Raw genomic sequence first — 16,084 nt, 5'->3', positions numbered from 1 at the left:
GAGCAGGGAGCCACCCCCAGCCCTCCCCGGGGGCGGGCGGACTCCTCCAGCCCCGCCGGCGGGCCCGGGGCGGTGCGGGCGCTCCGGGGGCCGCGTCTGCCCCCGCTCCGCCCGGCCCCGCGCCAGGGGGAGGCTGCAGGGGAGCCGCCGGGACTTATCCGGGACTTATCCCGTCCCCCCGTGCCGGGAGGCGCCCAATCCCGGCCGGACCGGGGCTGCCCCGCCGGCCGTCACGTGGGGCCGCCCGCACCGGGGCCGCCGTAAAGAGCCCGAGCCGGAGCCGCCGCCGCCACTTCCCCGCCGGGCGCAGCCAGGGACGCACCCGCGGGACACGGGGAGGCGACAGGGGGGACAGCGGGGGAGGGCGGCCCCTCTCTTCCAGCGGGTCCTGCTGGTTTGGTGGTTTTTTGTCCTGCCTCCCCCGCGAACTTCATTGTATTCTTTTTTAGTATTATTACTTTATTTTGCTGGGATTTCCCTGGATGGTCTGAGCACAGCTCCATGCCCCCACGGCCATGCCCGGCTCCGCTCCACATGTGAGTACCTGTGCGGGCGGGATGCTCCGGCGGGGTTCGGCGGCTGCAGCCCTCCGTCGGCACGGAGAGGCCTGCCCGGGGGTTACTGCGCTTTTTAACGGGAAAGCGACAGCGCTGCTGGCTGGGGGACAACGGGGATGCTCCCGATCCTGGATCTCTGCCCAGATCAGTCGGGACCCCGCTCCCGCAGGGAACCCCGGGGGCCGCAGCCGGCCGCCTCCTCGCCAACAAGGCCCCGAGCTGCGCTCCAGGCCCTGGTTTGGGGAAAAAAAAAAAAAAAAAAAAAAAAAAAAAGGGGACGGGAAGAGAAATACTATTGGGAAAAAAATTAATTGTTGGAGTGTTTTTCCGGCCCGTTGGAGGTGACCAGGCGGGCGGCGGGGAGGGTGAAGGTGCCGGAGAGGTCGCTGCCCATTCCAAGGAGGTTATTCCTCGCCGTGCCTCAGAGGAAAGTTTAAAGGAAAACGAAACAAAAGGGGGGAAAAATTACAAATTTCAGCCCCTGCTTGAGGCGGGGAAGAGGCGTTTTGGGCGGGGGAAAGGCCGGCGGGTGCCCGGTGTGTGCTGGGTCTCAGCGCGCCGCTCTCCGTTCTCCCTGCAGGTTCCTCTGAGTGAGCCCCGCGGGCCCTGAGCTGCCACCCCCGCCGAGGACGGACCATGTATCAGGGTCTGGCCCTCACCCCCAACCATGGCCAGTCGGCTTATTCGCACGACTCCAGCAACTTCCTCCACTCGTCGGCCGGCTCGCCCGTCTACGTGCCCACCACGCGGGTGCCCTCCGTGCTGCAGACGCTGCCCTACCTGCAAGGCTGCGAGCCGCACCAGAGCCACCTGGGCAACGCCCCGGGCTGGGGGCAGAGCGGCGGCGAGCCCGCGGCGTTCAACGCGGGCAGCCCGCACCCGCCCTCGGGCTTCTCGTACTCGCACAGCCCCCCGGGCAGCAGCCCCTCGGGCCGCGACGGCGCCTACCAGGGGCCCCTGCTGCTGGGCGGCGGGGGCCGGGAGCAGTACGGCAACGCCTTGGTGCGCTCTGTTAACGGGTCCTACTCCAGCCCCTACCCCGCCTACGTGACCCCCGAGATACCGCCTTCCTGGACGGCCGGACACTTTGAGAGCAGCGTGCTGCACAGCCTGCAGACCAGGCAGGCGGCCTTGCCCGGCCGCAGGTCCACTTTTGGTAGGTCACCACAGTCCTTCAGAGACGTCTCGGGGAGCTGGGTGGGAGCCACCACCATCCCATACCCCATCCCAATCCCATACCCCATCCCGATCCCATACCCCATCCCGATCCCATGCCCCATCCCAACTCTCCATCCCATCCCCTCTCCGTGTCGGTGGCCCGGCCCCGGGATGAGCTGTCCCGCTGGCATCCCCGACGGGAGAGCGGAGGATGATTTTATCCAGGGATGGGGAGATGGTCCGGCAATGGGATATGTGCGGCTGACCCCGGGCAGAGGTGGGTAAGGGAGGGGGCAAAGAGCGTGTTTCAAAGCAGAGCAATTCCCCGCAGGACAGAGGAGCAGAGGCCGTTCAAGCCCTTCCCTCCCCACCCCACCAGCACCCCCGCGATATCTCCTTCCCACAATATCGACTTTGTGCCTGTGCTTCAATACTTACCCTTGTGTTTAAATTAGCGGGGCAGATTTATAGCTCCCTCCCTTTTAAGTAATTTATTGTGGTAAATTAGTTTATATTTGAACAGACTCTCGGTCTCCTCATTTGCCTTCGCCCAAACAGGTCCGCAGCTGCATTGCTCTGCGGCCTTTGGGGAGACACCGAAAGGCGCTCAGGCGTTGAACAATAAACTTCAATTCCTTTGCACCCACGCCGAGAGTCCCCTTAAACCAAGCTCTGAGCAAATAAAGTTTCGGGCTTGATTTAACAGGACTCTCCGTGCGCGGGTTTATAACCCCGGGGCACTCCACCATCCTCCTCCGGCTGTGGTTTGCAAAGTCCTTTAAAAGCCACTTCAAGATCTCAGCCGCGTTATCATCTTTACTGCGGTGAACCGAATTATCTTATCTTCACCCCAAGAACAAAGTTAGAGCAGGGATGGAGCCCCCTCCCCACCGAGCTCCGTCCCCGGCTCGGCTTTTCCTGCCTCGCCGGGCAGCGCTTGCTTTCCAGGGTTTCCCTTTGTGAAAATCCTTTGCATTGTGCGGGGAAAGATCGTCCTGCCGAGGGAGGTGATGCCTCAGAAATTTTTTATGCACTTTGAATTCGGTGCTTTAGGAGCCAGGATAGCGGCTGCCGTCCTCTCTGCCGTTTATTTTTGCTCTTGGATTGTGTAAACTCCCTCAAGTAGCCTAAAGTATTCTTTTTTTCTTTTTTTTTCCCTCCGTTTTTACCCCTTTTTTTTTTAAAAATCAGTGAATTACTGCAGTATTTTTTTACCTTTTCTCTTTACGTGTTATTTCTATTTTCCATTTCCCTCCTTTTAAAGTTTTGCTCTTTTTCCTTTTTCTTTCCGTTGCATCATTATTAATCCGATCGAAGATTTTAAAAAAGTAATATAAAATATATTTTTCCTCTAAAGAAAAGAACAAGAAGAATAAATTATTTTTTAAAAGAGGGGGAAAAAGCGGTCGGAACACAAAGACCGACTCTCAATTGAGAGGTGTCCCGATTTTGCTCGGGGCTGCCCGTTTGCCGCTGCGCCGTGCTCGGGGCAGGGATGTTCCGCGGTCGGTGATCTGTCGCTCCTTCCCTGGACTTTTTTTTTCTCGAAAAAGTGAGGAAGAGCCTCTCTAGCAGGAACTGTGGCCGCGGGAGGCCGGTGATGCTCTCTGGAGAGCCCGGGATGGTGCCAGCCCCGCATTTCTCTGCGGGCAGCTCAGAGCCTTCCCCGGCCGGGCCGTCCCCCCGGCCAGAGGCTGGGTGTGTTTCCTGATGGAAATCAGGAAAATCGCCCCGTTTTAGCCCGTCTCCCATTTATTTTTGCACCCCGGGGTAACACCGCACTGTCCCCCATCGCACTTCCCATCCCAGGGAGATCCCAGCCGCGTTCAGCCCTTCGGCGTCTTTCGGGGAAGGAATGGGCAATAGGCGGGCTTTGAACAAAATATTAAAAGTTTAGGGTGTGGAGGAAATAAAGGGGTTTGGGTCACACTTTTAGGGTGGCGGTAACCCTCTCCGGAGTGGGATTTCCCCTGGTGTTGGGGCACAAGATTGGAGGATTTTCCCGCCGGGTCCCCGGGGTCACCCCGTGCTCTGGGGGTGCCCCTGCCCCTCTCACGGCTGCTGCTCGTTCCAGAGTACCTGGAGGAGTTCCCCGGGGACGGCCGCGAATGCGTCAACTGCGGAGCCATGTCCACCCCGCTCTGGAGGAAGGACGGCACCGGGCACTACCTGTGCAACGCCTGCGGGCTCTACCACAAAATGAACGGCATCAACCGGCCGCTCAAGCCGCAGAAGAGGCTGGTAAGAGAGGGAGACCCCAGGGGGATTCCCTGCTCCGCCCGGGGCTGGCTGGAGGGCAGGAGCTGGGGGTTGTTGGGGTCTCTGTGTTTGTGTTAGGCTCTGTTTGACCGCCTGTTCTCGCACAGATTAAATGCCAGGACACCCGTGTTGCAGCACAGAACCGGCTGGGGTCAGGGGGAATGGGTGAAGCCAGAGGGATTTCTGCCCTGGCATGAGTGGTGGGCAGTGGAGACAGGGCTGAAGGGACTGGAGGGGTCCCAGAGCAGCACCAGAGCAGGAACAATCACTCTGTGGTTGGGACCCTGCAGGCTTCCCCTAGCTTTGTTCCTGCAGTGGATATTTTGCTTTATAATTCTATTATTATTATTGTTGTTGTTGTTGTTGCTATTACTATTACTATTACTATTACTATTACTATTATTATATTATTTTGTTTTTGTTATTATTATTTGCTAGTTCTCCATGCAGGCAGACACGGTCTAGGCAGAGCAGTTGAACAGGAGGCGGGGCTGGTCCTGAGCTGGCCCAGGGGGTTTGTGGCTGCTCACAATGGGAGCAGGATCCCCTGCTCCCCGCTGCCTTCACCCTCCTGCCTCAGGGGAAAATTTGGGGTTTGGCAGGTCCCACTTTCCCTGCTGGTTAAAGCATTAATTCCCTCTGTTACTGTAATATTGGGCTTCCTCCAATTGGGATCCCATGGTGAGAGAGGAAAGGCACATTCTTTTTTTATTTTTTTTGTGGAGTCGCTTTGGGATGTTTAAATTTGGTGGTAACAGTTTTGGTTTTAGAGCTTGTCATCAGACGCTGTCATTACAAACAGGATGTTTGCTGGAACTGGTCTGGGAAACAGCTGGGATCTCCTTGGGCTTTCACTAGGGGTGTATTCCTGAAGTTATGTTTTGGTATTGTGAAACAAATTATTAGTAATAACCCAAAAGTAGCAAGTTCCTGTGTAAGAAAATCAGTCAGGAATAAAGAAAAAATTGAGATTGAGGAAGATGTTTCATTCTGATTTCGACCCTCGGAAATGTAGCTTGGATTTGCAAAATGAAATGAGTAGTAGCTCCATGGAAAATATTCCTGTTTTGTTCATCAAATTAAAATCAAGGCATTTTTATGTAATATTCAGCATTATCCAACAGGATTTGCCTGTCCCTCCAAAATCTTTCTGTCTCCTTACATGAGGTGACATTAAATCTGAACCCCGGTCGCTCTGTGCTGCAATCCCAGAGTTGCGCCGCTGATTTCTTCTGGGCAAACACCACCCGTGCATACAGAGAGGTGCAAAGCAGTTCAAATCCAACTCTGCATTTCAGACTGGCATCCAAATGTGTCACTGGATGAATTTCTAGGTTTCTAGGGGATTTTTGAGCAGCTTTTCCCTGAGGGAATTGGAGACATCTCACTGTTATTCCGTATTTTATTTCGGCTCATGGGAAGAGACGCGGCCGTGCATTGCCTCATCTATAGCACCCATCAGGCATTTTTTAAACCAACATTTCAACAAAGTTTTCTGATGGAAAATGCTTGTTTGCAGAATTAAGACCGTTTCCCAGTGATGAGCAAATATAGTTGGGAATTACCAAAATACTTCCAAACTTTTTTATTATTTTGGCAATATATACAACACTGATAAAACTTAAATGAAAGAGCTGAGTTTTGTCTAGGGGAAGTATTTTGCTAGGGTTGAAATACTTGAGGGGATTTTGGTTTATGGATTAGAGAAGGGGATGCAATTTTGACTTTCCATTCTGACATTTTGAAACCTTGGGTTTTCCCGAGGATGTAAAATGTCCTGTTGCAACAAGTTCTGCCTTGTTGGTAAAAGAGGGATCTACTGGTGATGGGCAAGAGGGTTCCAGCTCTGGGAGCAGAGCAGTGACTGTAGGAACAGTAAAATCCATTTTCTCAGTGCAGTGAAATACAGACACAGGAAAAGAAAAAGGTTGCTTTCATCCTTTACGTTATGACCTTTGTCCTGTGAGTAGACACTGCTCTGGGAGTTATCCTGACTTCTGCTTTCACAAAGCAAAGTCCCCCAGAAGAGGACACAACACAGCCCAGATAACACTGGGGGAATGATGTCCTGCAGCTCAGCCTGCTCCTGCATGGGAGGGGGAGAGCAGCAGTCCTGTAGTTTCCAATTCATTTTTTGTTTCCTTTTTTTTGAGATAAGGGCAACATCCTCTAACTGCAGCAGGGGCAGTGCTCCAGCCTGTGTCTGGATTTTAAAGGCTGTGGCTCTCAGTAGAAAGGGTTTGTGTTAGAGGAGGATGGAGGCAGCACTTTATTTTGGGCAGCACCTTTTCTAGCCAAAGATTTTTGGTGTGTTTCACAAGATGATATCTTAGACCTAGTCTGAAAATCCAGATCACCTTTGAAATCAGGAGCAGCTGCAATTCCCCTGTTAGGTGAGGTTCTGCTCTCCACAGTGGAGCATGGGGGCAGATGCAGCTCAGCAGCCTCTGTCCTGTGCTCAGCAGCCTCACACCACCCGGAGCTGAAGGGCTAACCTGGAGCTGAATTATTCCAGCTTGGCTCAGAGAGTACATTTTCCACCTCAGCCCAGGAGGAATTTTTTTAGCCTGTCCTTTTTTATGGTTTGAAATGCCCAGTGGGCTTGGTGACACCTTGGGGAAGGTGGGGATGGGATGTATCACAGCCCTGGGGCAGTCCTAGAGCCATCTCATGGTGTTTGCCTTGGTTTTCTTCTGCCCCTCAGTTCTTCCTGCTCCCTCATCCCCCAAGGTGCAGGCTTGCCCGGAGCTGTAGGAACAAAGGCAAATCTTAGAGGATGCTGCTGCCTTTGCCTCTGAGCCTCTGAGTTCTCCACCTTCAGGAGTTGAGCCCAAGTATCTCAGCACACTTTGCTCTAATTTTCCCATAAACCACAGGCAGAGAAGCATTGATTAACTCTGAGGGTTCAGGGCCCTTTTTTCCCCCTGTGAAACCCAGTGGTTTCTTTTCCACGTTTGAAAAGGAGGTGAAGCAAAGTCCCTGACAGCTTGGTCTCCCTCAGAAGGACCCTCCCTGCTGGATTTGAATTTTTTTGGGCTCTCCAAGCAACTCTCACACACAGTTAATTCAATAGGCAGCAATTCACCATTCCTTGAGCTTATCAGCAGCACTTGGCTGTCAAGCCAGGTCTGTGAAGAGTTTTTGTTTGAGTGTATGGTGCATTTGTATAAATAAACACTGAGCACAATGTTGAAGTCAACAACTTCCTAACAAGGTCAGAATGGTACAAAGGCAGTGGGGTGGAGGCAGGCAGAAATGCATTTTCTTTCAAGAGAATTGCTGGGAAACCAGCAATAATGTATTGTACCCTGTCCTTCAGTGAGCCGCGGTAGCCTTGACTGTCTCTTGCTAAGCTGGCAGGTTGTGGTGAGGGGCAGGTTCTCATGGGGTTTCTGAGGTTTCAATTGCAATATTGGTAATGTAGGATGGTTTCTCCTCTCCCTGGCTTGGTGAGGAGCCAGCCTGCAGGGTGACGTTCAGGGTGGATAGAAGGCATTGTCACTGTCCCTGCAGGAAGGCCACCAGCAGGTTGTGACACAGTGCTGGCAGGGTGAGCAGAGCTCTGGCGAGGCTGGCATTGCCCTTGGGCCGCCAGAGCCACAGCTCCCATTGTCACCTCATCTGCAAGCAGCTGACAAAGCGTTCTGTGAAACAGAAAGAGGGAGGGACCTGTGGTAGCCCAGAAAATTTGAAACTTTCCAAAGTGCTTCGCACTGGTCTTTCCCCATCCGCAGGCGAGGACAGATTACAGCAGGCAGTTATCCAGGGCTGGGTGGCTCCAAATTCCCCTCCGTGCCCACAGCAGGAGTTGGACTTTAGAATCCTTGCACCCTCCAGGTGCTCCCATGGGAGCCGAGGTCCCTCCTGCTTGCAGGGAAGAGCAGCACAGCCCTGGCAGCTGAAAGGCTCCACAGGGCACTGTGTGGCTGCCCCAGGATCTTGCTGTGACACCACGTCAGGGACAAAGATTGTTGTCTCATCCTCTGTGCCAGGCTTGTCAGCTCACACTTTGGGATATTTTTTTTTCCTGGTTATTTCTTGCAAGCCGAATGATTCCCAAAGTGGTGCCATTATTTGCAAATAGTTGCTGAGACGTCTTTGCTGAGCAAGGAGAGAATCAAATCTAGGGCACGTCACTCGTGCCTCTTGGAATTCAAAGCTGATCTCTATTTGACTGCTAACCTTGTAAAAACATTTCATTTTTAATCCTCCTCTTCCCACCTCATTCGTTATATTGCTCAGTCAGGATATCAGGCAATAATGGAAAAATAAACAAACAGGGAGTTCTTTATTGCCTCCATCACCTTTTGTCTGCCTTTGAGCAGATTCAAAACTATTTTTCTGGTGGCTGAAGAACGTATTTAGACACCTGAATGTGGAGAGCCTGAGATATTACTTATGCCAGAGGTATCTTACACTTAGTGAGGTTTTTTATTAAAATAGTTTCAATAACTGGTGTTAAAATAGTTTCAATAACTGGTGTCACTTGAGGTGACAAGTCTGAAAAAGATAGATGTGAATTTTCCATTGGCTTTGGAGGGAAGTTGTCAGAAATTAGTTTGCTGCTTCTGCCAGAATATTTTCCTTCTCCATTTGGAATTATTAATGTTTAAGAGCCAGAAATCACTGCACTCACAAAATATGTCGTTAATTAACATCTGCAGGGTGTTTCTGCAGCCTGTAAGAGAACAGATTATCTGTGAGACTTAAAGAATATCCTCCCTGGTCTCACCATGGACCAGTTCAGTTTGGTTCTGCTCAGTTCAGCCAACTGATTCCAGTTGTCATAATCCAGAGATTAATACGGATGTTTCTAACTTTAGTGGTAGTTCTGAGTGCAGGAAAACAGAAGAGTTCACTTAAAGCATGAGTTTTCTTCATGCATTTAAAGCCCAGCTGGCATTTTCCATCTCTTTCTCCCTCTGAGTGGACGTCCTGGAGGCAAGTTCTCCATGCTCTGAGTCCTGATCATTTCCAGCAGATTTGTTGGAAGTTTGTGAAATGAGTTGCAAGGATATTTTCTAGGTTTATCAATCACAAAAAAAAAACAAAAAAAAAAACCCTCAACCTCCAAACAAAAACAAATTTCAAAAACTCAAACCAAACAAACACTTGCAAATTAGAGTGATCTCATTTGGATGTAATTTCTTTGATCTGAATTTGGCTCTTGCGCGTTGCACATTTTCCGGGAATATGGTGTGCTTGGAGATTTCATCTTGATATGAAGGGAAACTTCCCAGTTCATCACTCCTTGTGTGCACTCACGTGTTGGTTTGCTTGTTTTGAAGTCCTCCTCGAGACGTGCGGGCCTTTGTTGCACTAACTGCCGCACCACCAACACCACGCTGTGGAGGAGGAACGCCGAGGGCGAGCCCGTCTGCAACGCCTGCGGCTTGTACATGAAGCTCCACGGGGTGAGGAGCACATCCACGCCGGGAGGGACCCTCTGGGGTGTGGGATCACTGCCCTGCAGGGCTGGGATCAGCTCTGGAAGGACCAGCCTCTAGACTGGGCCCAGCAGAGCCGTGCCACAGACCCATCTCCTTGGACAGTTTAAAGCGCAGTCGGCGCGGGTTCTCCAGGGTGAGGCATGCTGGAACGCTCTCAGCTTGTTCAGAGATGTGGGTGCTCCATCCCTGGAAGTGTGCAAGGCCTGGGGAAGTGGAAGGTATCCCTGCCTATGGCAGAGGAGCTGGAACTACATGATCTTTAAGATCCCTTCCAACCCAAACCATCCTAGGATTCCATGAAATGAAAGCTTACCACGCTCCTGTAGCTGGAGGCTGAAGCTCCCAAACCCAGACTGAGCTAAGGAGCATATTTCTTTTCCATGTCCTAGTTAAGAATGTGTGAAGGAGGCTGAGGAGCCCACGTGGAGGCTGGCTGATAACATTTACCCACGGAGGATAGGAGCTGTTGGTGACATGTCACCAGCCCAAGAGGAGACTCCATCCCTCCATAAAGCCTGAAGCCCCCTTACCCCATTCCCTCTGAGCCCTGTAGGCTCTCACTCTGTCAGTGTAATTTAATGAGGCCCTGTCGCAAAGGTCACAAATAAATCAGGAAAAGAAAAATAGGAAATAAAGGGAAAAACAAAATTTGTGGGAAAGCCTTAGCTGTTAGGCTTATATATCTTCCAGCCAAGGCCTGATGCAGAGAAAAATAGCTCTTAGTGAAGGACAAGGACTTTAGGTGCTTTGCATGAGCTACAGCACAGAAATGGGAGAGCAACACGTGTGGGAAGGAGCTGAATAAAATACAATATTAACGATTCCAAACTTTATGAATGTCAAGGTACCACGACCTCTGGCCATGAAAAAGGAAAGCATCCAGACGAGGAAAAGGAAGCCTAAAAACATTACCAAAGGCAAAGCCTCAACAGGTACAGTGCTGTTGTGATCCATCCTGGGGTCTTGGAGCACGGTTCACAATGTTTCATCTTCTGCAGGAAATTATGATAATTAGAAAATAATGAGAATTTGTCCTTGGTGATTGCTTTAGATCTGGGGCCTGTATTTCTGCACAGACCTCGTGTGATAAGAAGATGCTCAGTGGGAAATCTCAGTGCTGTCATATTGTTGTGAGGTTCCTCTGGCCTGTGGGCACCTGGCTCCAGTGAGCAGTGCTCATGTGTGAGCAGATTTGGGCTAAATTGAGTAATGGGAACAAAACCACTGCCAAATTGTGAAAGGGTTGCTCCTCCTCCATCAGCATCAGCCTAATACAAAGTCTTTTCTGACACAGATGTGTTAGAAAGAAAACAGTAGAGTTGTGCTCTGAGATGTCATGGTTGCTGTTAAAATATAATTTTTTTTAAAGCAGATTTGCACCTACATTGCTTCACTGCCCTCTTCCAATTGTCTTCCAGGATCCACGACTTCGGCCACAAACTCCCCTTCTTCCATCACCACCTCAGACAGCACGGTCACTTTAAAGTCAGAGCCCAGCACAACCTCACAGTACCCTGGACAAACCATCGTGTCGGTGTCCCAGGTAAGGGACAGGGCCACAGCCATCTCCTGCTGGGGTGGGACATCCACACACCCCCATGGCTGCTCTGCTGGGGGGGCCTTGATGAGGCGAAGCAATTAATTCATTGCATTGTGGCCACCAGCCTGCTGGGCTTCCTCAGGCTGAGGAAAGCAGGGAGCATGAGCTCCCAAGATGCTGTGGATGAGAAAGGTCTCCAGCCTGTTGGTTTCCCATGGGATCTTTCTTGCTGCAGTGGAGAACTGGGGTGTCCAAGCTCTGCTGTGCCTTCAGTGCAGAGCTGAGGTTGATTCCCATCTCCCACCATGAAAGCACAACTCTGCTGAGTTGATGAGATCAGCCCAGGGTGGAATCCCCTGTAGCTCCCAAGAAAAGGCTCCCTGGGCATGGGTTACCTGCACTTTTTAGCCCTGAGGTGCTCAGTGATCACAGAGCTGTGATCTGTCAAAGGCCCCAATTCTGTCCCAAGCTTTTCTTAGGAGCTGGTTGCTATTCCACCTTGATATAGGAAGAAAAAGGCTCTAAATCCACCAACACATCAGAATTTTGTGGCCCAGCACTATCTTTATGCTGAGTTTAATCTCTCCCTGAGCTGGACATGTGTATATGGAGAGGAAGCTCAGCCCCAGCACCCAAGGTCCTAGTGCAGCGCTGGTTACACCATGTAGGGTGGGGTTTTTGTTTGAAACCAGGAAATCTGGTTTGTGCTGTGGTCTGAAAAAATATGCACACACCTAAAGATCTCCAAACTGGACATATTTAATCAATTAATAAATGCAGATGGGCCCTGGAATGCCTCCTCCTTGCCTGGTCATTTTACTTGCAGGGACCATCCTGCCTAGCTCTGGACTGCTCTGAAGGGAATTTTAGCATCAGGGATAACCCACCTGCTGCCACATTTCTCTTCACAGAGAAAAGCAAGGCACAATCCTTCCCAAGAATATTTCTGTGTTTCACGTTTCACCTCAGAGAAAGAAGAAAACTATTCTCATCATTTGCTGTGCTTGTGTTGTGCCAAAGTAAAATGCAATATGGAAACTGTTTACCCAAAGTGATGGGGTTTTGTTTCCTTGGCCTGTCCGGGCCAGGTGCGTGTGTGTGTGTGTGTGTGTGTGTGTGTGTGTGTGTGTGTGAGTCGGGACTGTCAGGCGACAGTCAAAAAATTCTGTGCAGTGTGTGCAGCTGGGTGCTTGGCAGATTCAGTTTAGATGAAATATGACAGAGTGTAATAGAATATAGAATATAGAATATAGAATATAGAATATAGAATATAGAATATAGAATATAGAATATAGAATAATATGATACTATATGATACTATATGATATATATAATATAATAATAGAAGAATAGAATAGAATAGAATGGAATATAGAATAATATAATAGAATATAGAATATAATGTAATATAACATAATACTATATTGTGCTATATTATTATATTATAATAATATAACATAATTATATAATAATATAATATAACAATATTATATTATTATATTGTATTACAGAATAGAATAGAAAATAATAGAATATAATATAGAATAATAGAATATATTTTAGAATAATAGAATATAATATAATGTAAAATATAATATAATATTCAACTTTCTGATAAAATAGAGTCAGGTACATCATTCTCTTCCCTCGCCGAGGCTGCCTACGCACACCACACCCACCCTGTTCCCAACCCACCCCAGTGCTCCCTGTGCCCCATGAACCCTGCCCAGTGGCCGGTGCCAGCCCTGCTAACCCCTCTCTTCCCTCGGGGCAGGCGCAGAGCCAGTCGGACGAGGCGCTGCCCGGCGAGTTCAAGTTCGAGCCCGAGGATTACAGCTTCTCTGGGGGCAGCATGGCCCCGCAGCCCGGGCTGAGCGTGCCCCTCCGGCAGGACTCCTGGTGTGCCCTGGCGCTGGCCTAGGAGCCACCAGCACCCACAGAGAGCCTCGGGACCAACCTTTGTGGCTGTGTGACGGGCAGGAGAGCAGCTGCCCCAGCGCCCCGCACTGAGGAGCATCCAGCACAGCCACAGGACAGGTTTCTCTTGGAGGATGCCCTTGGGAAACGCCAGCTGGATGGGGCTGGGATGGCCCCACTGTGGCACCAGGTCCCCAAAAACTCATCCTTCCCCAAGGCTGGAGCATCTGTTTTCCTGGGGAAAGCCTTCCTCCTCTGAGATGAAACCAGCAAATAAATGCATCCCAGAATCTGTTTATTCGCAGTGATTTCTCCCTCCTATGACTCCACTGTGTGCAATTTATTCCACTTCCCAATAAAAGACTGTAATAACATGGCACCAAATAACTTAATTTTATTAAAATGTAAGCTACGTGGCCTGCCTTATGTTTTATTGGCCACAACAGGAAGAAAAGAGAGAGAGGAAAAACAAAGAATGGTTGTTTTAAACATTTACTGTTTTATATTAAAAACAATCATCTCTATAGAGTGTTAGCTTCTGAAGCGTTTCGCGTATCAACACTGAGCTGATGAGTCATACATGAAATAAACACGCTGCTCTTCCCTTTCCAGCTCCAAACAAAGAGGGTTTTATTATTATTTTAGGCAAAAGACATGACAAAAATGGTCAAAACCTCCCAATAATAAAAGAATACTAAAATGCTGGGTTTTTCTTTTGTATTTCCTGATTGGTTTTGATGTTGCCAAGTGTAAGCATTAGAAAATCAGAAGTTAGTCATCCAAAACTTTAAAAAAAGGCTTGAGGGACTGAAAAATAAGGGGTTTGTTGGAGGTGTAATTGTTTGAATCCAGTTTTGGGGATGTTTTGAGTGGAAGATTTCCAGCTTTCAGCCATGCAGACCAAATTGCTTTTTAATTATTTTAATGAAGGCCAGGTAAAAAACAATTTCTTGGAGCTGAACTGTAGCAAAAAATCTTCAGTGATGCAAAACCCACACCACACTTCCAAAAGCTGGCAACAGCATGTTTCTGCAGCATCTCAGAAGTGGGAAATGGGGTCCTGTAAGTCCCAATGAACCTGGGGATGAAGAATAGACTCTACTGAAGGGGAGAGCTGGGTGGGAAATGAGGGGGGAGCAAGGTCATGAAGTTACTTATGGCCTACTTTATTTGTTATTTCTAAATAAAATCCCCAGCCTCGCTGTACAGCTATTTATGGCCAGGAAACTGTCAAGTAATAGTTCCTTTATATAGAAGTTGACCTGTCCAGGGCTTCCTGGAGCAACTCTTCCTCTTGTCAGAAGAGATGGATGGCTTGATTTTTATTATAAACAACAGGCTAAGGAGGATCAGGGAGAGTGAATCTGACATCAGGTCACAACTCAGCTGGGATGGAGGACGATGCTTTCCACCATGCAATGCTTGCTGGAGGAAAGGAGATGCTCCAGGCCCTGGGGAACACTGGTGCCCTGCAGGGGCTGCTCTGTGCAGGCATGGTGAGGGTTCAAGCCACCCTTTTATCAAAGCCCATGGATGAAAACTTGTGACGGTGTTCAAAGGGTTCTTGGGTGAGGGAAGAGACGAGGATGTGACTCCATGCTTCAGAAGGCTGATTTATTATTTTATGATATATATTATATTAAAACTATACTAAAAGAATAGAAGAAAGGATTTCATCAGAAGGCTGGCTAAGAATAGAATAGCAAAGAATGATAACAAAGGTTTGTGGCTCAGCTCTCTGTCTGAGCCAGCTGGGCTGTGATTGGCCATTAATTACAAACATCCAACATGGGCCAATCAAAGATCCACCCAATGCACTCCACAGCAGCAGATAATCATAATAATAATGCCCACATTTTGTTCCTGAGGCCTCTCAGCCTCTTAGGAGGAAAAATCCTAAGGAAAGGATTTTCCATAAAAGATGTCTGTGACAAAAACTGTCTTTGGAGGAGTATTTCTGGTGCCCCCAGAGCCTCATTAGCAGCCTGCATGATGCCAAGCTCCAGTGCCAGGGCAAAGGCTGCCATGGAATGGCCTCCCTCCAGTGCCAGACCCAGCAGTGGCACACCATGTTTGCAGGGCCAGGCTCTGACCATGGATCCGCGTCTCCAGCGTTTGTTTTTCCACTCCTTTTCCAGCCAACATCCGCAGCAGAGCCAGGCACAGCCAGGCAGCAGATAAGCCAGCACCACGGGCTACACCATCCCAAATCCAGCCCTGAGTGTGCCTCTGGGAGCCAGGGAAGGGGGTGATGTGGCCCGAGGGAAGAGGCACCAGAGCCCTGGGTAATGGCAGAGCTCCCAGGCACCTCCCAAACCCCAAACTTTGCAGGCAGGAATAAAAAAAGGCAGCACAAGTCATGGCAGGATGATTTCTACGGGTGATGGCAGGGGGTCCTCGTTTTTTCATCTGCGTGACCCCGAGGAGGAGAGTTATTTTAAAGGCAAACAAGGAGACCCAAACAATGCCAAGATGTTGACACCAGTGGCTCCAGAGGTTTTATTTATTGCCTGTTGGTAACCGTCAGGATGCGCCGGGGGCTGGTGACAGACGAAACGAGGCAGAGGGACAAGAAGTGGAACAACTGGGACATGTGTAATTTTTCCTTCCTGCTCACTCCCTGCCCTCACTGGTGACATCACCCACAATGTCAGTTTTTCACTTCTTGGCAGTGTTTTCCAATTTTTCCCTCGCATTCCCAGGGCAGGAGCCACTCCTGCAGATTTGTGTCCCTCGGTCTCCTCATGGCAGAGGCAGCATCTGCCCAGCCCCGTGGGACAGAGGAAATTCCTTCCCTCCAGGTCTTTGCACCCACAGAAAAACCAACACCCCTCTGTAGGTCCCAGGCTTCCAGACACTCATTCAGGGGATCCATGCAATATTTAGCCATTCTTCCCCCAGTTGCCACTTTGAAGTCCTTCCCTGGGGGATCCACATCCCTTTGTACCCCCCATTGCATGGCAAAGAAGAGCATTTGCCCCAGCAGATGTGAACAAAAGCCATGGGAAAGTTTGGATCTTCCCAGCTCAGGGTGCATCCTCAATCCTGCTCCCACAGCCTGCTGGTGGCACAGCCCAGCTCAGCCCACACAGTTTGTCACAGGAATGTTTGGGGTGGCAGGGTTGGAGGAGATCAGACACAAAGCTGAGGTCAGGGAGAACCAGACCCTGCAGCTGACCAGGGGCTGTCCCACCCCTCCTAGC

At 50.0% G+C, this 16,084-nt stretch overlaps 1 protein-coding gene across 1 annotated transcript; it reads left to right on the top strand.

The window, feature by feature from the left end:
- The first annotated feature begins 307 nt into the window (after positions 1–307).
- GATA5 (GATA binding protein 5) lies at positions 308–13,590 on the top strand. The gene is made up of 7 exons (XM_059480768.1): positions 308–536; positions 1,138–1,713; positions 3,790–3,956; positions 9,263–9,388; positions 10,269–10,356; positions 10,843–10,967; positions 12,739–13,590. The coding sequence occupies exons 2-7, from the start codon at positions 1,194–1,196 to the stop codon at positions 12,883–12,885; spliced, it is 1,173 nt and encodes a 390-aa protein (XP_059336751.1). The 5' UTR covers positions 308–536; positions 1,138–1,193; the 3' UTR covers positions 12,886–13,590.
- The last annotated feature ends 2,494 nt before the right edge of the window (positions 13,591–16,084 follow it).

Source organism: Ammospiza nelsoni, chromosome 12 (assembly GCF_027579445.1).
Source record: "Ammospiza nelsoni isolate bAmmNel1 chromosome 12, bAmmNel1.pri, whole genome shotgun sequence".
NCBI classification, from domain to species: Eukaryota; Metazoa; Chordata; class Aves; order Passeriformes; family Passerellidae; genus Ammospiza; species Ammospiza nelsoni.
The sequence above is the reverse complement of the archived record's forward strand: the minus strand, read 5'-3'. Positions and strand labels throughout refer to the sequence as shown.

Excerpts from the sequence above, each read along its gene's own strand:
- GATA5 (XM_059480768.1), top strand. The coding sequence starts at position 1,194 with ATGTATCAGGGTCTGGCCCTCACCCCCAACCATGGCCAGTCGGCTTAT. Across the intron at positions 1,714-3,789 it reads CGGCCGCAGGTCCACTTTTG|AGTACCTGGAGGAGTTCCCC; the intron begins GTAGGTCACCAC and ends TGCTCGTTCCAG. Across the intron at positions 9,389-10,268 it reads TGTACATGAAGCTCCACGGG|GTACCACGACCTCTGGCCAT; the intron begins GTGAGGAGCACA and ends ATGAATGTCAAG.